At 42.4% G+C, this 23,587-nt stretch overlaps 1 protein-coding gene across 9 annotated transcripts in view; it reads left to right on the top strand.

Moving 5' to 3' along the window:
- The window catches only part of LOC140399108 (histone-lysine N-methyltransferase EHMT1-like), a 206,042-nt gene that overhangs the window by 153,797 nt on the left and 28,658 nt on the right, over positions 1 to 23,587 (top strand). For all 9 annotated transcript variants that reach the window (XM_072488278.1, XM_072488283.1, XM_072488276.1 and 6 more), the window contains 5 exons: positions 3,543 to 3,647; positions 10,811 to 10,965; positions 12,878 to 13,045; positions 14,726 to 14,870; positions 19,348 to 19,425. In XM_072488278.1, coding sequence (XP_072344379.1) covers positions 3,543 to 3,647; positions 10,811 to 10,965; positions 12,878 to 13,045; positions 14,726 to 14,870; positions 19,348 to 19,425 — 651 coding nt within the window. The remainder of the gene's footprint in view (positions 1 to 3,542; positions 3,648 to 10,810; positions 10,966 to 12,877; positions 13,046 to 14,725; positions 14,871 to 19,347; positions 19,426 to 23,587) is intronic.

The raw sequence follows: 23,587 nt of genomic DNA, 5'->3' as shown, positions 1-23,587 counted from the left end.
TGGATCTGGATTAATTACTTTTGTCTCACCTTTGGAGCTCTCCAAATTCAGACAAGTTACATAGAGGAGGATTCTCTGGCTGCAGGTTGACAGCTAAAAATGGAATTTCTGGCAAGGCAGGGAAGAGAGCAAGTTAGACTAGCCTTCCTTCTCCACTTACTCCGTAAAACACACTGATTTCAAAAACAACAGGTCCAAAACTAAAGCTTGTCTCCGTCATATGATTTCCAGTGTATCACTAGCTTTTGACAGTTTTTTCTGCATCAATTAAAGTTCAAAATGAACAAACTGCTCTTCCCATGCTGGTCTGGTGATTTATTTGAAAAGGCATTGATAATCCCAATCCAAAAGTGGATTTATGACATTTTTGTGAAAAGAAATCCAAATGTCCAAATAATATAATGTCCGTCCAAATATTAAAAGAAAAATCTAGTTTGTGAAAAAATGATTTCCTCAACAATTGTGCTATTTCAAAATCCATATTCAAAAAGGTATGATTTTTCCCCCCAATAAGTGTTCTAGCAAAACTGAGAGCATAAAAAGGCAAGTTCTTTAAAGTTCCGTGATTTTTAGTTGATTGTAGTTTGTGGAGACTTCAACAGCGCATCCTATGGAGAAGCATAGAATCACAGAAAGCAACTTCAGGATTTCCATGTTTAACTGTGCATGCGTGGACCCCAGAAGTTGCTAACGGCTGCAGCGGAGTAATGACAATGAACACTCTCAGTTTTGTTGTCGTTACTGCCGCACAGTCTGGGTCAGTACTAAAGGACTGAGCATCAAAAAAGTACAAGGAACGGTGTTGATATGAAAACCAGGGAAAGAAAGCAAAGGCTAGAGAGGGTACAAAGGGATATGAAAAGAACAAACAATGTCAAGATTAACACGCAAGTTTTTACAATTATTTTGGAAGCAAAATGGTCATCAAGAGTAATGTGGGCACTTTAAAGGCATGATACAGGTAATATTGCAAATGAAAATAAGGAAACTTAATTGTAGAGTCATTTACAACACAGAAACAGACCATTTGCCCATCAAGTCCACGCTGGCAGCCCACCGAACAATCCAGTCAGGCCCAGTCCTGTGCTCGATCTCTGTAGTGTTGCAAGTTTATTTCCTTCTAAGTGACCATTGAATTTCCTTTTAAAATCATTGATTGTTTCCACTTCCACCAGCCTTGTGGGCAGTAAGTTCTGGGTCATTACCTGTGTTTATCAAAAGGTTCTTCCTCATGTTCCCCCTACATTTCTTAAATCTGTGTCCTCCAACCCCTTGTACCATCAGAAAATGGGAAGAATTTTTCCTTGTCTACCTTATTCAAGTCTGTCATAATCTTGTACACTCTTATCAAATCTCCCCATAACCTCCTTTGCTCCAAGGAGAACTTCAGTTGCATTTCTATACTTTACTGTTCCCTCCTTTATAGTCCCTTGTTCTTTGGAGCCTGGCCATCAGGGTATTATCCCTCCCAACAGTCTCTAAAACTGTATCTTTTTAAGAGTGGCACACACCCTGAGACGCATGCAGTATCTGCCTCCTCCACCCATCTACTGTCCCGACCTATCACTGCCTATGGGGTAACCACTATCTGGAATGTATGATCCAAGCAAGTCCCATCCTTCCTAATGCATCGTAGTGACTCCAGCTCAGAAATCCAGAGCAACAGGAGACATTTCCTACACATGCCACCCAAGGCACGTGAAGTGTCCTGAAGTTCCCATATGTCGAACGATTGCTTTGTTTCAGACTTCATAGTAGAGGAAGAGGTTAATAAATCTGACATTTCAGGGAAATTAATAATGAATCAAGGACCGGAGCTCAATCAAGTTAAAAACAGTACTCAAAAATAACCCCACTGAAGATTATCAAGTTGCCAGGACCTGATGGTTTTCACCCAAGTAGAGGGAAGTAGGTGAGACAATTGCAGAGGTTTCAAAAACACTTTTTTGTTACAGGAATCATCCTTCTTTAGATTAAAATTAAAATCTGACTCCATTATTTAAGGGGTGAGAGAGAAACGTGGAAATTATAGATCTGTTCAAACACTGGTTGTGGTGGGTGAAGTTATTGGACTCTAATTAAGGACAGCGGCTGTGCTTGGAGAAGTTTGAGCTGACTAGACATCGCCAATATAGATTAACAATTTTAGATTATTTCTAATGAAGTTAATTGAATTTCTTGTGACAGTAACTAAAGTTGTGAAAAGGAATGTCTAGGGATGTAGGTTATGGAGGCTATATAAAGCATTCAATAAGATTCCATTTAAGAGACTAAGATGAAGTTAAAGCTCTGTGATGTTGAAACCAAATTATTGACCTATTTAGGAAATTGATTAGGTGGAAAAGGTCAGAGAGTAGGAAGAAATAGGTGATCCGACAAGGACTTGAGCTAGGGCCTCAGCTATTCACTATATTTATTAATTACTTGGAGAGCAATAGAGAGCCATATGTTCAGGTTTGCTGAAGATACAAGGATTAGTCGCATAATAGTGTAGAGAGGAGCATTAAATTACAAACAGACATTGATAGATTAAGTTAGTGGACAAAACCAGTTGGGAATACCATTTTGGATCTAAAAATAATAGATCTGAACATTTTTTAAATAGTGAAAGATGAAGAACAGTGGAGTTTGAAGAGATCAAGAGGTCTGTACACAGATACCTGAAATGTAGTCAGAAACCAAAACATAATCAAAAAAGCTGATGGAATGTTATTTTTTATAACTGGAGATCTGGAATGCAAAGGGGAAGGAGTTTTTCTACAACTATTCAAAGTCCTGGTTAGACCAAATCTGGAATACTGTGTACAGTTCTGGCAACCTCCCCTCAGAATGGGTATTTGGCCTAGGAAAAAGTTCATTGCACATTCATCAGGATGTTACTAAGGCTCCAAGATTTAGGATACAAGAAGAAATTACATTAATTAAGCTTGTATTCCTGGAATGTGTCAGGTTGTGGGTGATTTGATTATTAATAATAATAATCACTTATTGTCACAAGTAGGCTTCAATGAAGGTACTGTGAAAAGCCCCTAGTCGCCACATTCCGGCGCCTGTTCGGGGAGGCCGGTACGGGAATTGATCCTGCACTGCTGGCATTGTTCCCGCACTGCTGGCATTGTTCTGCATTACAAGCCAGCTGTAATGTTTTCATGAACTTGAAAGAAATGAATGGAATAAAGATGGAATTTTTTTCCACTGGTGGGGGAAATTTAGGAGAAGGAGACATAACCTTGCAATCAGAGCTAGGCCATTATGGGACAATTTTGGAAACAGTTCTTTGTATCAAGGGTGGCAAAAGTGTGGAACACTGTCTCGCGGAAAGATGCAGCTTCAGTTAACAACATTAAATTTGAGGTTGATTGACTTTTGCTGGCCAAGTATATTAAGGGATGTTGAACCAAGGTTGGTGGATGAAGCTTGCACATAGATAGCTATGACCTCATTTATTAGCAGAAGAGACTTACGGGATGAATGCCCTTGCCTGTTCCTGTGTTGCTACTTGATTTGCCAGTTTACTTACTCTATCTTTATTTTCTGAACAGGATGATGGTGGTTGGACATCCATGATTTGGGCCACAGAATATAAACATATAGATATTGTAAAGCTGCTGCTGTCAAAAGGAGCTGATATCAACATTAGGGACAATGTGAGTTACTTAAACACTTGGGTGGAAAGGAGATTAAACAATGTGTATACACAGTTATATTTGGAAATTTGGGAAGAACAAAATGCTTCTGATGAAACTGCTTTCTGGCTTCATTATGTTCTCATTTAGTGTTCAAACGTTGCACAAATGGGTAAAAAATACTTTTAAAAAGAACAGGGATTTTAGAATTGCTTTTTTTTTTTAAAAAAAAAAAAAGAAAAATTGACGTTTATTTCTGATTTCACTTTGGTACAGGTTGATGCAATGGAGTCTTCTTTCTCTTTCAGTTGTAATGATTTTGTATTACTTGAGTTTAGGCAGTTTTCACCCACATTCAGCTGCAAGTTGGCAGTCTCACTTCTATAAAACATGATTGGTTTGAGAAAACTATGGTACTGTAACTGCAGCCCCCGAGGCAAATTTGGACAGAATGAGGGGAAATTTATTGTGCATAGACATCAACTTATCAGATCATGAGCTTTGTCTGCTAAGTGTCATATTGTTTCAGAAGCTTTATTTTCCTTGTTGCTGGATGTCATTCCAAAACAATAGGCATTTAAATTATTTCGTCCAGGCAGAGTTCATAGTGTAATAGACTTGTCAATGTTGATAAATAATGTTCTGACACTTATGAGAAGTTAGTCAAACAAATTTCAAACTCATTTAAAAATGTAGAGCTGTGCCTATGAAGAGTGAAATGTATCAACATGAGTTACATTTTGAAATGTTAGCATGTCACACCTCATGAATTACACTTGTACATACGCAATAATCAATCTATGTAGAATTATTTAAGGATGGTACATCAGTTTCCAGTATGGTGACAGCTACGTGTCAACAGTCTCCCTTTACTTGGAATGCAAAGTCTTTCTAGAAATGCAGTGCAATTTTGTTTCAAAAATATTAAAGGCAACAAGAAACCATGCGCATTATAATTGCATCTTGTTGTGATCTCAGTTGATGTTATAATGGACGGGAAAATCCCAGAATGGAACCCTGGCTCAAATGACCGTAACTTACTTTTTTGGAAAACATGGAGGAACAGAGGCACAGGACCGCTAATTAGTTTTGACAACAAAGAAAATGTATTAAGCATGAAAAATTGGATTATGATACAATACTCCTTTGCTCCCCCCTTAGTTTAACTAATTCACACACATATTAAGGTTAACTTGGATTACAAAGTATACAGCTTAAGCTACGAGTATATCTTTTTTTAACATAAATTTAGAGTACCCAATTATTTTCCATTTATGGGGCAATTTAGCATGGCCAATCCACCTACCTTGCACATCTTTGGGTTGTGGGGGTGAAACCCATGCAAACACTGGGAGAATGTGCAAACTCCACACGGACAGTGACCCAGGACCGGTATTCGAATCCGGGTCCTCAGCGCCGTAGGCAGCAATGCTAACCACTGTGCTAATCTACAAGTATATCTTAAGCTACCATCTTAATGTCAATAACTCAAAAGTCCCTTTGAGCACACAGATTGACTGTGGCCAGATCCACACACTCCACTCTGGACTGAAGTGAATGGCTGTAGATTTTTCCCAGAATTCCCCAAATGATTGTCACATGAGAATTTCCGAACTCCATTCCCAAACACACCCTGGGTGGGATTCTCCGTTGCCCGACACCAATATCGTGATCGGCGATCGGGTGGAGAATTCCTTCAGACGCCCAAATCGGGGGCGATGCCGGTTTGACGCTGGTTTTCGAGTCTCCGCCTCCTCCAAAATGGCAACATCGCGTTGCGCGCCGCACGCCTTTGGAAAGGCGTTGGTGCATCATCGGAAGCCCCTCCCCAAATGCCTCGCCCCCGATGAGTGAATTCCCGGCGGCACAAAACACATACCATTTTTAAAAAGTCGATCTCGTGTGCCGGCCGCAGACTGTGTCCATCGCCGTCGTGGGAGGGGGAGGGAGCCGTGCTGCTGGCCGGAGAGGCTCCAGCGAGGGCTGGGGGAACTGTTGGGAGGTTACTGGCAGGGGATCATTATTTGGTAGGCCGGGGTCCGTGCGCGACCGGCGCTGTGTTGCGCAGCCACCACCATGCACAGCCACGGACACGCCCGTTCTCCAGCTGTTTTTGCCATGGGAGCCGGGAGCTTTACCCGGGGCTGCTGCTATACCCCCAGCGGCCCCAGAATCAGTGTAGCTGTTGCTCTGTTTTTTCTGGCGTAAAACGCTACTGTTCCCACGCGGCATGAGCACTTAGTCTGGAAGTCGGAGAATCCAGCCCCCTTTGTTCTCTCACTATAATGCTTTCCTTTAGCAGTTTTGCATTCCAAAATCCAGCCCAGGTTTATCAAATGGCTCATCAAAGCTTCAGCTCCACTTTCAACAGCAGATACAGTATCTAGGTTTCACATCACCCCCTTTAGGATTTATCACCCCCTTTAGGATTTATTTGTCTTGACTGCTGTACAAAGTATTCACAGTTGCTTTAACTCTTGATTCCCAGACAGGCTCCTATTAAATTGGCATCAAACTTTTGATTTGGCTCCGAAGTCTGCTATCCACTTTAAATCTGATTACTACAATTGTCTTTTTAACTCTGAACACTTTGTTTACTTTTCCCCTTGAATTCTTATAAACAATATCTTGTTCTCTGTTTTCCTAACTTCAGTCTTCAACCATTCTTTCTGTCCCAATTCCCTGGTGGATTGGACAACATCCGGTTCCTTGGGAGACTGTGGGCAGGATTCTCCAGAAATGGGGCTATGTCCACATACCGGCATAAAAACGGCATTAAAAAAAAAAGTCAAGAGCGATTCACTTACCTGCAGGGGGCAAGCAGGGCCCTGGAGTGCTACTCGCAGCTCTGGCTGCAGGTACGGGCCCCTGCACCTCCGGTCGGGTGTCCGCGCATGTGTGTGGCCGCGTCGTGCGCCATGGTGGACTTGGACCGCGGACCAACATCGACAATGTAGGCACACCCCCCCCCCCCCCGAGATGGTGCGTGCCCGTGGATCCGAGCCCGCCGGCCGCACATGGATCCAGGCCGCCCATGAGCCCTCCCTCCCCCTCCACCACCACCAACCAGGTCCGCAACCACCACCCAAGGTTAGAACCACCCCGTCGGGAACTCTGACAGTTTTGCCCGGAGAATCACTTTGGGGGGGGGGTCGGGGGGCCTCCCTCAATGCCCCCACCCCCCGCCACGCCACATAATCCACGTGCGAGCGATTCTCCGGGGACAGGAGAATTGCAGGAGTGGCGCCAGCACGATTCCCATGTAAACAAGGATTCTCCGCCCCCATGCCAAATGTGATTTTGGCACGGGGCTGCGGAGAATCCCGCCCTGCCTCTTTGGAGCTCCCTTGTCCTGTCCAGCTTCTCGCAGAGTTAAGAGATATTCACTCCCAGGTTTCCTGTCCCCACTATATAACATCAGGTAAACAAAAATTTAAAAGCTTTTTCTCTTCAAAGGACCGCCAATTGCTAAACAATGCCTGCATACTACTGGCCAATTTACATTTCATGTCGTAGCCCTCTTTACTCACAATAGAAACACATTTTGAACTGAACCAAACCCCTACACATACAAACACCTTTGTCCAACATGAAGCTCAATGTAGGTTTTGTCCTTCCTTCCACAGAAGCATTTAGTAAATCCATTTAAAACTATACCTTATCCCTCATGTTTACCAATACAAATATAAATCTCTTAAAGCTACATTTGTTTTCTTAACATTCCCTTCATCTCTAGTATATATTTTCCATATAAAGTAAATGTCAGAATTTCACTGAACAAGCAATTGTATTTTTTTGAAAATGGGCATGTGCTTTAATGTTCTGCTGCAGTATATTGGAATGTAGTACATATTATGGTACCCTTCGAGACTGATAACCTTTTGAAAAAAGGAATCCCCACAACGTCAACTAAAATGTCCAACTGCGTGTGCAGGTCCTGGCAGATGGCCCTCATCCCGTTATTCAGTCCCTGGGTGTCCACATGCATCGGTTGTCCGGGTGGGTCAAGTTCATCCAGAAACCCGGGAACCGTCTGGGTGGCAGCTGTTTGCTAGGCCTGGGCTGCCCTCCGACCGTCCAGCCCCTCGGCTGCTCCAAACTCCACCTGCTGTACCGGCTCGGCTGTGGGGTGCTCACCAGACCGTGACCCCGGGAGCCTCATCACTCATATGCCCAACCGAGGTGAGTGTCTCTGCGATGGTGTATGGTGTGGGAGACAGCAGTGCCTCAAGCTCGAGGTCATCGTCCGTTAGGAATTCTGGTCTGTTCTCCTCCCACTCATGGCCCGGCGCAAGCTCCATGCCGGCCATGTCGTGCTGACCTCCAGGTGATTCCACCGAGTGTGTGGCCGTGATGTGCGATTCATCTTCAATGTCTGCCCTGTGCCCCTCACTATTGTCTCTCTCGGTGGTGTGAGCGTCCTGGTCCTGCGTCCCATACGGAGAGGTTTGCCCTCCTGTCCGACCGACTGCCAAGCTCTGGCGTGCGTCCCTGGGTGCACTTGTGGTTGGTGATGTTCCGCTGTCTCCTGGCCGAGACGTCCCTGGACGTTCGGCGGCTGGCCCTGGAGAACATAAAGATTCGGGGTTCGTTAGACACGGTGGCCCGGGTGTATGGTGTGAGGGGGGGAGGGGATCGAGGCTGCAGTGGATGATGGAGACGATGACGGGTGGGGGGGGGTATGAGGACATGCAGGGTTGTCTCACTTGCTTCTGCGCCTCCGAGCTGGCATGTCGCGACCTCCCAGGTGGCGGATCCCCCAGTGAGGTCCAGGGCCCCCTGCTCGTGAATATTTAGGGGGTGCAATACAGGAGAACCCCCTCCGGTTCTCATACGCTCACGCTGGTTGTGAGCTGTCTTGTCCTGGGGGGGGGGTTGGATAAAGCATCACAATTAGGCGGGTATCATCAGGGCGTGTAGATATAAACTACAATTTTGCTGGTTCTGGAGACAACACGCCAGCTCCGGGGGGGAGGTCCCGGGGCTCATGTGGGTCGAGTAAATCGTTGGGCACCCTGACCCCCCCAAACCTCCCTGATGCCCCAAACCCCCCTGATGCCCCAAACCCCCCCTGATGCCCCAACCCCCCCCGATGCCCCAACCCCCCCCCCTGATGCCCCAACCCCCCCCTGATGCCCCAACCCCCCCTGATGCCCCAACCCCCCCTGATGCCCCAACCCCCCCTGATGCCCCAACCCCCCCTGATGCCCCAACCCCCCCTGATGCCCCAACCCCCCCTGATGCCCCAACCCCCCCTGATGCCCCAACCCCCCCTGATGCCCCAACCCCCCCTGATGCCCCAACCCCCCCTGATGCCCCAACCCCCCCTGATGCCCCAACCCCCCCTGATGCCCCAACCCCCCCTGATGCCCCAACCCCCCCTGATGCCCCAACCCCCCCTGATGCCCCAACCCCCCCTGATGCCCCAACCCCCCCTGATGCCCCAACCCCCCCTGATGCCCCAACCCCCCCTGATGCCCCAACCCCCCCTGATGCCCCAACCCCCCCTGATGCCCCAACCCCCCTGATGCCCCAACCCCCCCTGATGCCCCAACCCCCCCTGATGCCCCAACCCCCCCTGAAGCCCCAACCCCCCCTGAAGCCCCAACCCCCCCTGATGCCCCAACCCCCCCTGATGCCCCAACCCCCCCTGATGCCCCAACCCCCCCTGATGCCCCAACCCCCCCTGATGCCCCAACCCCCCCGATGCCCCAACCCCCCCGATGCCCCAACCCCCCCTGATGCCCCAACCCCCCCTGATGCCCCAACCCCCCCTGATGCCCCAACCCCCCCTGATGCCCCAACCCCCCCTGATGCCCCAACCCCCCTGATGCCCCAACCCCCCCGATGCCCCAACCCCCCCTGATGCCCCAACCCCCCCTGATGCCCCAACCCCCCCTGATGCCCCAACCCCCCCTGATGCCCCAACCCCCCCTGATGCCCCAACCCCCCCCGATGCCCCAACCCCCCCCGATGCCCCAACCCCCCCCGATGCCCCAACCCCCCCCGATGCCCCAACCCCCCCGATGCCCCAACCCCCCCGATGCCCCAACCCCCCCGATGCCCCAACCCCCCCCTGATGCCCCAACCCCCCCCGATGCCCCAACCCAACCGCGCCTCACCGCGCTGGATGGCTGGCGATGCCCACGTCTTGGGCAGAGGGTGTCCCTTCTCTGCTCTACCTTATCCAGCAGGGTGCCCAGGTCCATGTCCCGGAACCTCGGTGCGGCTCGTCGGGGCTCAGCCATCTCTTCCTCTCTCTTCTCCTCCGGGTCCTCTGTGCGCGGATCGCGCCATTTATGACTCACCGCCGCGCATATTCGGGAGTCACGCGGTGACGACGCGGCTTTCGCGACCCCCCCCCCCGAGTTTCTCGCGGCCCCGATCCTAGCCCATTTTCGGGCCCTGAATCGGTCGAGATCGGGGCCGTTGCGCGCCGTCGAGGCACTTCGTCGCGGGAGCGTAGAATCGCGCCCACAGTCTCTGCTCTATTCTCAGATACTTATTTCAAAACCAGTATCTGTTCAAAGGCTGCCAAGCATAAAACTGTTCTATCTGGAGAGAACCTTGTTTGTTTTCTCTCTTCACAAATTCCAAGTTTTCTGAACAGCCAAACAGATAAAACACGCTAACCCACGCCACTGTAATTAGCTTTCAATTTACTCTTTGCTCCGAAGCCATTTGTCACGATGGCAACACCATGGACCTAATGATAAGGAAACAAATTAACCCTCTTTCATAGTACTCCCAAGCACACTTGTCTCTTAAAGGGACAATGCACAAAAGAAAAAAAGTGGCATTTCTAGCACATGGGTCAGGGCACATGCTACAGTAGGCTGTCAACTGTAAGCTTTTGTTCACCTTTTCTACCAGAAATCTTAATGTCATATACAACTGTTCCTTGAAGATAATTTGACTTCTAACTTGGTTTAACTTATTTTCAGCAATGAAATTGGTGCCTTGATGTTCTTTTACTTGTGCTCATATTATTATGATCTTTGCTGTAAAATCATTAATAAAAAGCGGCAATATTTAATTGTAATTTTTTGGGTGGCTTTTGGAGGAAAACGTTTTGTATTATTTGCCAAATTCAAAATAATAAAGTCTGCACTGTTCTTTTAAAGATTCTCTGAGGTTGAAGTGTAACTTAAAAGCTGTGCTCTCTCCCTATTTTCATTGTGCAGGAAGAGAATATTTGTTTGCACTGGGCAGCTTTCTCAGGTTGTGTGGATATCGCTGAGATATTCTTGAATGCAAAGTCTGATCTGACTGCAGTAAATATGCATGGTGACTCTCCTCTGCATATAGCATCAAGGGAAAACCATTATGAATGTGTAGTGTAAGTACTTCTCAATACTCTTTAAGTGTCGTGGATGATGGTTTTTCACAGTTCACTCGGGGAATCAGAGTTGCTTTAGCAATATGCATGTTGTAGTCTTGAGTTATGGAGAGTGATGATAGAGGCCCCAAGGTTCTTTTCATCACATCGTTGACCAGGAATTTCTTCTGCTCTTACTGCCTGCCATTGACATGTGCTGGCGCATTTACAGTTTGATACTCTACCTGCCTGGCCACGTTACCTTCTTTGGCAATCAAGTCCCTGAACTTGAATGAGGAGCTTCCGGCTCAAGAGGCAATGATGCTGTGTCACAAAACTTCAGATAATAAGTAATAAAGTGAAATTTGTGAAGTCATCATGAAAATTCCAGTATAAATAATCAATATTCCTGTGATTTAAAAAAAAAAAAAAGCTGCGTGTTTTGGCTTTAGTTGCTATAAGCGGTAGGAGTTTGGCTCCTGAACCAAATATATAGTCATTTTAGTTTTTGAATTCAGTCTGATCTTTGGGTTGGCTGGTCCTACTTAACTACATTATTTTAGTTATCCCAATGTATTCACTTACTTTTTAATTATTTGGATTTGCTGTGATGAATATTGATTATTTTTTACATTGTTCTCGATCCTTTTAGAAAAACAAAATCAGTTAAATAACTATATGACTACATTACAGTTTCTCCAAACAGATTTAAGCCTCCAAAAGGTTTCACCTTAATGTAAGATTATCAGCCATAACTTTTACATGGGGACTACAGGCTTCATGGAATACTTTATCAGACGGTCAAAACTTCCTCCTTAATTCTGTTTTCCTTTCTGCCATAGGAGAAATTACAGTTGTCAATTGCAGTACATAATGATTCCCTTTTCACAGTCCTTTTGTGTTTGTTGTGTTCGTGGAGATGGTCCCTGACTATTGCGGGGAAGAAAGAATCTGGGCGCGATCGAACAGTCTCATCGCACCCGACTTGGTGATGCAACAAGCCTGTTAAATCTCTTGAGATTGCAATACTTGGATCGAACAGCGATCTAATGAGATCTCGAGAGGTGTTGCAAACGGGATCTCACCCTCGCTGAGAAAGGCCCCTGCTATACCCACCCAAAATGAGACTCTCTTGTGCAGGTTAAATCATGCCCTGTATTTTTGAAGAAAATTCCATGCTTTATCCTTCACCAAATTACTTCCTTATTATCGTTATTGTGCAGTGTCGAGAGAGCTCCAATTTTGAAAAATTATACGTGGGCTTAAACTTGTTTGGAGAAACTGTAATGTACTCATAGTTTTTTTATTGATTTTTTAATTTTAAAAGAAAGGATCGGGAACAAGGTGAAAATAGTCAATATTTGTCACAGCAAATCCAAAATAAAGCATAAGTAAGTATATTTGGATAACTGAAAGAATGGAGTTAAGTAGGACCAACCAAGTGCCCAAAGACCAGACTGAATTAAAAAAACTAAAATGACTCTATATTCGGTTTAAAACTCCTACTGCTTACAGTAACTAAAGCCAAAAGACACAGCTCTTTTTAATCATAGGAATATTGATTATTTATGTTAGAATTATCATTCTGACTTCACAAATTTCATTTTATTACTTATTGTCTGAGGTTTTGTGGCACAGTGGTCCTTACCCCTGAGCCAGAAGCTCCAGGTTCAAGTTTGGGGGCTTTATGCGTATAGTATTATCCTAAACTGATGAACTGATCCATCTTTTGCACTCCAGTGTAACACAAATGTGGTGGATGTTAAATAGATTATTTATAAATGATGATTTGAAGTACAGTGCAGAATTAAATATGAACTTTGACATATTATATAAAATTCTCTGTTCGAATGAAAATGTACTTTAAAATTGCCATTTGACATGCATTTTGTGGATACTCCGGCACTAAAACTGGCTAACTGTGCACATCTAGGCTTTTCCTTTCACGTGGCGCTGATGTTAATATTAAGAATAAGGAAGGAGAGACACCACTCGAATGTTCAAGTTTGAACTCGCAAGTGTGGGTGGCGCTACAGGTGAACAAAAAACTGAAACAAGCATCAGCTAATAGGATGACCCAAGTTGAGAAACTAGTTAGCAGGTACAGTATAGCACACTTGTCCTTTTTCAGCTTCAATTTTAACAGCAAAACATTTTAACTTGAACATATTTGTTTTTTAAGTGTTCTGTATCCTAGAACCTCTTATTTGCTTTTAGAATATTTGAACTTAGGAAATGATCTTGGATCAGGAAATAATCTTGAACAATCTGAGTGAATGTTAATATTGGCTCTCATTTGTGACAATCTCCATAATTAGAATGTCATAAAAATACATTCAATATGAAAAAAATCATCATGTTGTGAAGTAATTTTCTTTTCATAAAGAATAACAAACTTTGGCATTTTAATTACGTATTTTCGATACCTCATTTTCTAATGTATGTACTTAGACGGACTGTTTTGTTTAATTACTAAAGATGCAATTAGTACTGCAGTTACTTGCCAGTTCCAATTTGTTGGGGAAGGTATATGCTTAGAGAATTTGATTCTTATTGCATTTTCATGTGTGTTTTCGGCTCCTGGTTTATTGTGGTGCTAATATTTAGTGGTAGTGTTAGCACTGGATTGTTTTTCCACACTATATATACACAAACGAAAATTGAAATTTCATTTTGGATTTTTATTGATAAAATGTTTTATTTGAAGTGTCATTATGACCAGTTTTATTTAGCTTTATTACCATAGTCCTCAAAGTAATTAATTATATGATGTATTTTTAAGAGAGATGGGGTGAGATGCTGTACTTTTGTTAAAGTAGAATTTCTGTTTTATAATACATGGCATTGCTTACATTAACAAGCCTGGCGCAGCATCGGAGGCTTCTGTAATCAAGTGGAACATCTTTAATTGCAACAGTTGAAATAATAAATTGGTGATGGTGGGGGGGAGGACTGTCTTTGAGGGAATGTGTCTTTGAGGGAATGTATGTTTAAATGATTAAAATTTCCACTGATTAAAATTTTTTATTTGTTAGCTGTTGTTTAAATTTTCATGTTGAAGGAATATAAATGTATGAAAGTCAGAGCTTCATTAAGTATGCTGTTCAGTAAACTTATCCAGTTTGTGGCCAAGTCATATATGGCAGTAAAGTTCCAAACATAGCAGAAAAGTGCTAGGTTTTACCCCCCAAACTGTGTTGCGCTGATTTGATGTCAATTTGTGGTGAGGCAAGGATTAGGATTGGCCAACACCACCCTGTCTGATAATAAACATTTCATAGAGAAAAATCAGACAGGAATGCCCATTTAAAAACATGCCTAATTTTGTTAAATATAATTAAACCAATGGAGGGATAATTGCCATGATGTGTAACCATCATTTCATCAGCCCTGTTCATTTTTCCCTTCTTGCACAAATGATGCTTAATATCCATGTGGTGAAAGTGAAAATTTACCTCATGGTCAAAGTGATTCAGCAATTGTAGCTCAAGTAGAACTTTGAACAAGTTTCATCAGTTTTGAAACAAAATTCCATTAAGACTTGTGTGATACTTTTCACTTTTGTGCGTAGCTATATTCTTGTTGCATTCAGGCAACTTTTGAATACTTTCCAAGACCACTTGAAGTAATATTTTGCAAAGTAGGAAATGGAAAATAAGCTTGTTTGCACCTTCTTTGTATTGTATTCACCGTAACCCTTCTAATTGTATACTTGCATTAGTTGTTTCAATCATTACTGTGGCTTCAACAAAAATAATATTTTTCTAAATTCAAATAACAGAGATATTGGCCGAGGTTATGAACATGTACCAATTCCATGCTTAAATGGCGTGGATGATGAATCTTGTCCAAACGACTATAAATATGTTTCCCAAAACTGTGTAACTTCTCCAATGAACGTTGACAGGAACATCACACATCTGCAGGTATGTACAAAAGGAAGGAAACATCAGTCATGTCAATTACACAATCGTGACATTAACATTACCTAAAGATGGACTAAATAATTACAGGGTCATTATTATGATATTTGAGGTCATGTGTTCACATACTTTAATGGCAAGTTGTGAAACTGAATTCAATAGATATCTGGGTTAGTGGTGGAAAATACTGTGAAAGCACAGATTGTCATTTGCAAAAAGAATGATTTGTTAATGACCTAGAAGTGAACCCGCCATCACTTCCTAGACTGGCCTATACATGGCTTCAGTTCCATACTGTGGTTGACTTATTGCCTCTGGGTAGCCAGGTATGGGTGATAGATGCAATCCTGTCAATGTTGTCCACATCTCATATGTATATATTATATATATTAGATAAAATAATTATCATTTAAAAACCACAATGATAAAATCCAAATGTGAAAAACTGTAAATCAGTCATAACCAATTGTCAACTGACAGGTTACAATTACAACTCAGGCATTGAGTCCTAGAGACATTGGAGTCTGGCTAACCCAGAAAATTATCAAAAGTAAAACCCATTTCAGTCATATTTAGTGCTGGTAATATTTTGCATGACAGGAATTATAACCAGAAATAAACTAAGTATCAAAGTATGATTTAAGTGCACGTTCTCCCTGATTCTCTTCAGCTCAGGTGGTGTGCTGCAGTGTGGACCTTAGCCTTTCACTTACAGCTAAAAGCAAAAAAGACAGTAGGGAGAAAAGTGTATTTTCTTCACACTGAATTTAATGTCAATTGTACTCGCACAAAATCTTAAAGGTGTTGCATGAGAAACAAAGGTCATCTTGATTATTTTCATCTTTAAATATCAAAGGAGTGTGGAACCTTGAAGGTCATTATTAGATCTATCTTAATAATTTCTTAATATGATTACTTGTCAGTTGGCCTTTACAACATCCTGAATCTTCAAAGCTTATCCCATAAGTAGTGATTTTCCTTTATTTGAAAATGATGCCCAAGTTCATAAAACAAGTGTAGAAAGAATGTTATCTTTTCATTATTATAAAACAAAACCGGAAAATTGCCCAGAACTGTACTATTTTTAATAATTCACAACCTTCTGAGCATAAAGCAAAAAAAGACAGTTTGGTGTTGAAATTCTACTTCAGTACATTAACAAAATCTTGGAGTAATATTTCATGGGAAAGAAATGACCTCATGCCACTTAACCTAAGTTTGTCTATTATGTTTATGTTGATGGGGTTTGAAGCTGCATTTTTGGTATACATTATCATTCTGGCTGACTAACTAAGGTTTTTATTACCATGCATTTGAAAAAGCCAACGGTTATTGTGTGATGTAGTTATTAATCAGTTTCTGATTAGCACTTCGGGATTAAAATGGTACTTTTCCAAAGAAGCTTTATTTGACTAATAAAAGTTAGAACACTGCAGTTGAATTTTCATTATTTCAAAAAGACGCTGTAGTACTCCACAAACAAGCAAAAATTTTGAAAATAAAACCGTATATCACTTGTTTTCAGACCCATTGATGGATACTGCTGTCCATATTTCACACTATTTAGTTTTTGTGCTCTGCTAAACTAAAAGCATGCTAATTGTTTAGCACTTTCATTTTATAAGGATCTCTGATATAGGAGCCACTGATCAATCCTTAGTGCATTTACCATTTTCGTAATCCATGTAAATATTATTGCACCAACATTATAGGCAAATTGTGTCTCCTTCCTCGCACTGTCTAAAGATACTTGTTTTAGAAAGCATGGGACTCTAATGTTGTTTTTCAGAGACATTCTTCAGAACCATTTTCAGACCGGTAAGAAGGGTAGGTGTAAGGGGTAATATTTTGCAACAAGAACTGAGGTCAGAAATGTTGGGGCTCTGATACTGAAACATTATACCGTCAATGCACCAAGAATGGTGTGGTAACAACACTGCCAAATCTTAGTACTGTTTGTGTGTTTCAGGAGCAGGTGATAATGGTATCAGGAAGGTTAGTTGTATCTTTGGGAATGTAACTAACAGTTGTGGTAGAGTAGAAGTTTGAGGCAAAGCAAGTTCAACATACTCTTGTGAAAGAATGCATTTGATTTAGAAGTATAAATCGACCTGAGTAGGATTGGCTTGAAAAAAGAAATGTTTTTTAAAAAGTTGGAGATTTGGAGATGTTATTGCAAATTCTTATTGATTTAAGTTTTTATAGTTTGTCCTGTAGTATTCGAGTTCGCAAACAATTGTGTGTATGTGTCTTGTGAGAAATATATTTGTGTGCTAGTCACTTTTACAATTGCAGATCAACTCAAAATGAATGCAAGCTACTTCTTGTGTCATTAATTCCTGATTCACAAGTCTCCCACAGTCAACTACAATGGCAAATGTAAACTTCTCATTGATGAGATTGATGTCAATGGAGATTCACTGTTTCATGTGTCTTCTGATCCACAACCTTTCCACTGGACTGTAAATGCACTGAGCTGGTTTGTCAAGTCTCAATGCTAGCAATGTAAGCTTCTGTCATAATGTTGGCACCCGTGATGGACTAACTCAATGTCTTTTCCCAGGCATCCATTTTATTTTTAAATTGGAGAACTTCCTTTTTAAATTAAAGTAGAACCACCTACATTTTCCCGTGCCTTTGTAGGTTTGTTGGAGGGTGGTTAGGGATTAAGTTTTCTAAATCACCAAACAAAGGACAGCAGAGAGAAAGATGAAACAACAGGAGGGCAAAACAGTTTGATGTTTCTCTCCCCAAAATAGAGTTAAAAGCTTTTTTACCTTGGGAGTTATCCCACTATACAATTACCACTGAACCTCTTAATGTAACAAATTGTAAGGGTATTTTTCTTTTATAAAGATGGTTGGGAGGTTGATTGACATACTTTTACATGCAGTATTTCAATAAATTGATTTGCTGAACCAGTGACCAGCCTTGAGTAAATATTGCGATTAGATAAGGTTTCTAGTAAATTCTCTTTTCATGAGCACTGCAGTTAAATAAAAAAAGAGGAGAAATCAGACCTTTCAGATCAACAATAGGTTTACAAAAATTAATGAGCTCAGAATGCCTAAACTGCAAATTCTGATTTTTCCATCTATATCAACTTAACCCTGTGCGAACTGCTGTAGCATTTATATACCACATCCTAAAATCAGTGCTGGAATTTTTTGATTTTCATTATATGTTTCAAATGTGTTTTTTCCATGCATTATCTTTAAATAGTTTGTTTACACGGTGTTTTGTTTTGTAATGTAAAAGTAGGGGCGTGTTTCATTCAACTATTATATTACAACCAATTCAAATAGAGAAAAAACAATGCCTCCAATTTGAGTTTTCAAACTAACATTCTTCTGAGCTCAGCTATCACACAGGTTAATGTTAGTGGAAGTGGCTCATGACAATTGTCTTGATAATTTCAGCACGTGGCCTAACTGATATTCCAGAAATAGTGGCTTCAAATAGGTGCCCTGTTAACCCTTCCAGAATGTTAATTTATATTTATCTACCTAACTGGTAAATATTCAAGGCCCACTATTGCTTAAAAATTAAATTCACAGATATTGATAGTTGTAGTCTGCGCATGCGTGAATGTTTTTATGTTCGTTCCCCAGTGCTTTGGAGGAACAATCAATCTTCAGGGTTGTCAGCAGGTATGTGTTTTTAAAATTATATTTTAATTTAATTCTGTCTGCTGCAGCAAATCTTTTTGCGATTTTACTTTTTAAAGAAAATCCACTGAGCAGTGTTAAGGGGAGATTGAATTTCAGAGCAGTTTTTAGGATTTATGGACACTCAAATTTGTTCAGATATATTGATTTACTTGTATGAAGTGACATTTTAGATAGACGTGCATATGAGGCTCACCTCCAACATTCTTTGCTTAGATTGGATTCAGATTTCTGTCCATTCGTTCACACAGTTACAGGAAATTCCATCCGGAATCAGTAAAAGTGAGCTGTGGCCCAGAGAAAGAAGTCTCATCAAGTTCAGATGTTTAGATTTCTGTACCAGAGCTATGATTATCCTTACCAAGAAAGTGTTCAGCCTTCAAAAGGGTGTTTTAAGTATTGGTGCTGCACTTCTCGGGCCTTATTCACTTGGCGAAATTTGAAACTTATGTCAGGCAGGACTGATTTAACATGTGGTTATTTGCTTGTTGTGACATTAAGTATTGCTTCTCAGATTAATGAGGCTAATGAATTTGCTAAATTTACAAGAAGAAAAACAAAGATGCTTTTCTTTTACCAATAGCCGAAGTGACTTTTATCAGATGCATGGTACCTTGCCTTAATGTATCATTAAAAACACCATTGTACTTCTCAAACTTGATTTTCATGACAGTAAGATGATGTTTTGAATTGGATATCAACCTCATTAGCATAATTGATGTTTGAATTCTTTATTGATTTAACTTTAATTTAGTTACCCATCTCTGTTGCAATCTCCATTAAATAATTCTGTCTCTTTATTCTGCGCACAGTACTGCTTCTGTGATGATGACTGCTCCTCTAATAATTGCATGTGTGGTCAACTAAGTATACGTTGCTGGTATGACCAGGTAAGAAAAACAGTTTCTGTTGAGAAAAATTATTTCCCCTAATTCCCCTCATAAAAACATAAATGATTTGTTCTGTACTTGAAATGGTTCTGATATTGTTGAGCCTGGATATTCAGTGGTCATGTTTTCATTTGCATCCTACAGTCAGGGTTTGTGCTGGTTGTTTAGAACTTCTAAACTGTAGAGCCGCTCGAAGCCAAGATTGGAAACTTGGTACAGTTTTTATTGCTATGAATGAATTTCATACAAGTTAAATTTTGAGGGTGCTGATGTTACTTGCTCTGGCTGAATCACAACGCTTGCAACATTCTTCCAAGTGAATGGAGATCAAAAAGTTATGTACTTTTTAAATTTGCTCATGGGATATGAGCATCCATGGTATTGCCCATCCTAATTTCCCGCGAGAAGCTGGTGGTGAGGCATGGCTATGAACCAAGGTCGTTCTTGCGATATAAGGGGCGATGTCATAGTGGTATAATGCCGAAGCTAGTAATTCACTTTCCAATCATCCAGAAACCCAGGGTTTGAATCCCACCATGGTAAGTGGTGAAATTTGACGTCAATAAAAAAATTCTCAGTTAAATGATGACAATGAAACTAGGGAAGGGAAGTTGCCATCCTTACCCGGTCTGGCCTACATGTGAGACTCTAGATCTGCAACAATATGGTTGATTCTAAATGCCCTTGAAATAGCCTAGCAAACTACTCATTTCAAAAACAATAAATGCTGGCCCAGTAAACAGCGCCCACATCCCATAAATGTTTTTTTTTTAAAAAAGGTGCACCCACAGGAGTATAAGGAAGGAAGTCCCAGAATTTTGACTCGGTGAGTGAGGAAGAGTGATATAATTCCAAGTTAAGATGATGTGTAGCTTGGGCAACTTGGTGGTGGCCCTGAGTTCCTGTTGCTCTTGCCCTTCTAGGTGTTAAAGATTGTTAGTGTGGAAGGTGCTGTCAAAAGAGACTGCAATGCATCTTTTAGATGCTACACATTTCTGTCACTATGTCAGTGGTTGAAGGAGTGAATGGGGAGAAAGTGGTGGTTGGGGGCACAATCAAGCAGCCTGCTTTTTCCTGGATGGTGTTGAACGTCTTGGGAGTTTTTAGAGCTGCATTCATCCAGGCAAGTGGACTCGCATGTGAAGTGATCTGAATGGTACAGAACATTGTTCGATCATCAGCAAACATCCCCACTTATGATGGAGAGGAGATCAATGAAGATGGTTAACCCTAAGACATTACCCTGCGCAACCCCTGTAGTGATGTCTTGGGGCTGAGGTCTTGGTTTCCATCAATCATAACTACCTTCCTTTGTGTTTGGTATGACTCTAACCAGTGGAGAGTTTTCCCCCAGATTCTCATTGACTTCAATTTTACTGGGGCTCCTTGATGCCACACTCGGTTTAATGCTGCCTTGATGTCAAGCGCAATCACTCTCACCTTGCCTCAGGAATTCAGCTCTTTTGTTTCTGTTTAAAGCAAGTCTGTAATGATGTCTGGGACTGAGTGACCCTAACAGAATCCAAACTGGGCACTGATGAGCAGGTTATTTCTTAAGTGTTGTTTGATTGCACTTTCCATGAGCCCAACAACGCCTCTACTTCCTATGGATGCTAAAGAAATTCGGCATGTCTGCATCGACTCTCACAAACTTCTACAGATATGCCATAGAGAGCATCCTATCCATCTGCATTACAGCTTGATATGGCAACTGCTCGGCCCAAGATCGCAAGAAACCGCAGAGTGTGGTGACTCAGACCAACGCATCACACAAGCTTGCCATCCTCCCATTGATTCTGTCTACACCTCCCGCTGCCTCATGAAGGCAAACAGCATTATCAGAAACACCTCCCGCCCAGGTTTTTCCTTCTTCCAGAACCTTCCATCAGGCAGTAGATACAGAGGTCTGAAGACCCGCACATCCAGACATAGGAACCGCTTCTTCCCCACAGCTACTAGACTCCTCAACGACTCTCCCTTGGACTGATCTGTTTCTTGTAAGAACACTATTCACGACGCCCTATGCTGCTCTTGTTTGGCCCTTGTTCCGCAATGTAACCAATCACTATTTGTTGATGTACCATTTGTCAATGTACTCTGTCGGTTATTCTTTTGTCTACTATGTACGTACTGTGTACGTTCCCTTGGCCGCAGAAAAATACTTTTCACTGTACTTTGGTACATGTGACAAATATCAATCAATCAATAAATAAAGAAAATTACAGCACAGGAACAGGCCCTTCGGCCCTCCAAGTCTGCACCAACTATGCTGCCCATCTGAACTAAAAACACCTACCATTCCGGGGAACATATCCCCCTATTCCCATTCTATTCATGTATTTGTCAAGATGCCCCTTAAAAGTGACCATCGTATTAGTAAATTTGTGGATGACACCAAGGTTAGTGGAGTGGCAGGTAGTGTTGAGGATTGTCAGAAGATACAGCAGGACATAGATAGGTTCGAGATTTGGGCAGAGAAATGGCAAATGGAGTTTAATCCGGACAAATGCATTTTGGTAGGTCTAACATAGAGGGGAAATATACCGTAAAGGCAAAACACTTCGGAATATAGAAAGTCAGAGAGATCTGGGCGTGCATGTCCACAGATGTTTGAAGGTGGCAACACAAGTGGACAAGGTAGTCAAGAAAGCATACGGAATGCTTGCCTTCATTGGACGGGACATCGAGTATAAAAACTGGCAAGCCAACTAGTATAAAACAGTTGTACAGAACCTTGTTACGGCTGCACTTGGAATATTGCGCACAATTCTGGTTGTCACACTACCGGGGGGGATGTGGAGACTTTGGAGAGAGTGCAGAGGAGGTTTACCAGGATATAGCCAGGTCTGGAGGGTGTCAGATATGTGGAGAGGCTGAATAGACTCGGACTGTTTTCATTAGAAAGACGGAGGTTGAGGGGTGACCTGATGGTCGTCCACAAGATTATGATAGACATGGATAGAGTGGATGGACAGGCACTCTGTCCCAGGGTAAAGGGGTCAGTCACCAGGGGGCATAGGTTTAAGGTCCGTGGGGCAAGGTTTAGAGGAGATGTGCGAGGCAGGTTTTTTACGCAGAGGGTGGTGAGTGCCTGGAATGCGTTGCCAGTGGAGGTTGTGGAAGCAGATACATTAACGGCGTTTAAAAGGCATCTTGATAAACACATGGATAGGATGGATATAGAGGGATAAGGCACAAGGAATTGCTGAGGGTTTTTGACAAAGTTTGGTATCATGACCGGTACAGGCTTGGAGAACTGAAGAGCCTGTCCCTGTGCTGGTTTGTTCTTTGCATCTGCTCCAACTATCTCACATGATCACTTCCATTACTTTTCAAGTAGACTGATGGGGCTGTAATTGGCCAGATTGGAGATATCCTACTTTTTGTATCGGGGACATATTGAGCAATTTTGTACATTGTCACATAGATATCAGTGTTGTAGTTGTAATGGAACAACTTGGCTAAAGAGTGCAGCTTGTTCTGGAGTGCACGTCTTTGGTACTACTGTAGGCGTTGTCAGAGCACATTGCCTTTGCTGTGACCAGGACCGTCCGCTGTTTATTGCTATCAAGCAGTGTGAATCGAATTGGCTCAATACTGACACCTGTGATGCTGGGGAACTTCAGGAAGAGACCGAGATGGATCATCCAATTGACACTTCTGGCTAAAAAGGGTTGCTATTGCTTCAACCTTGTCTTTTTCACTAATATGCCAGGATTCCCCATCATTGTGGTGAAAATGTATGCGGTCTCCTCCTGGCCAGTTGTTTATTTGCTCACCACCATTGACGACAGGTCGTGACTGAACTGCAAAGTTTTAATCTGATCCATTGGTTGTTGGTTTGCTTTGCCACTTCCACTGTTTAGAATGCATGTAAGCTTATGGTTTGCTCCCACTAGGTTTGCAGCTCATTTTTAGTTATGCCTGGTGTTGCTCCTGCACTCCTCATTGAACCAGTGTTGGTCTACTGTCTTGATGGTAACTGTGGAGTGAAAGATATGCTGAGCCATGTAGTTAAATATTGAGGTGAAATACAACTTTACTGCTGCTGGCTTGTAACGCCTCATGGATTCAGAGCTTTGAGGCACTAGGTCTATTCTGAAACTATCCCATTTAGAATGGTGGTAGTGCCAAATAATACAATAATACATACCTCCCGTAA

Source organism: Scyliorhinus torazame, chromosome 22, assembly GCF_047496885.1.
Source record: "Scyliorhinus torazame isolate Kashiwa2021f chromosome 22, sScyTor2.1, whole genome shotgun sequence".
NCBI classification, from domain to species: domain Eukaryota; kingdom Metazoa; phylum Chordata; class Chondrichthyes; order Carcharhiniformes; family Scyliorhinidae; genus Scyliorhinus; species Scyliorhinus torazame.
This window is presented reverse-complemented; position numbering and strand designations above follow the sequence as displayed.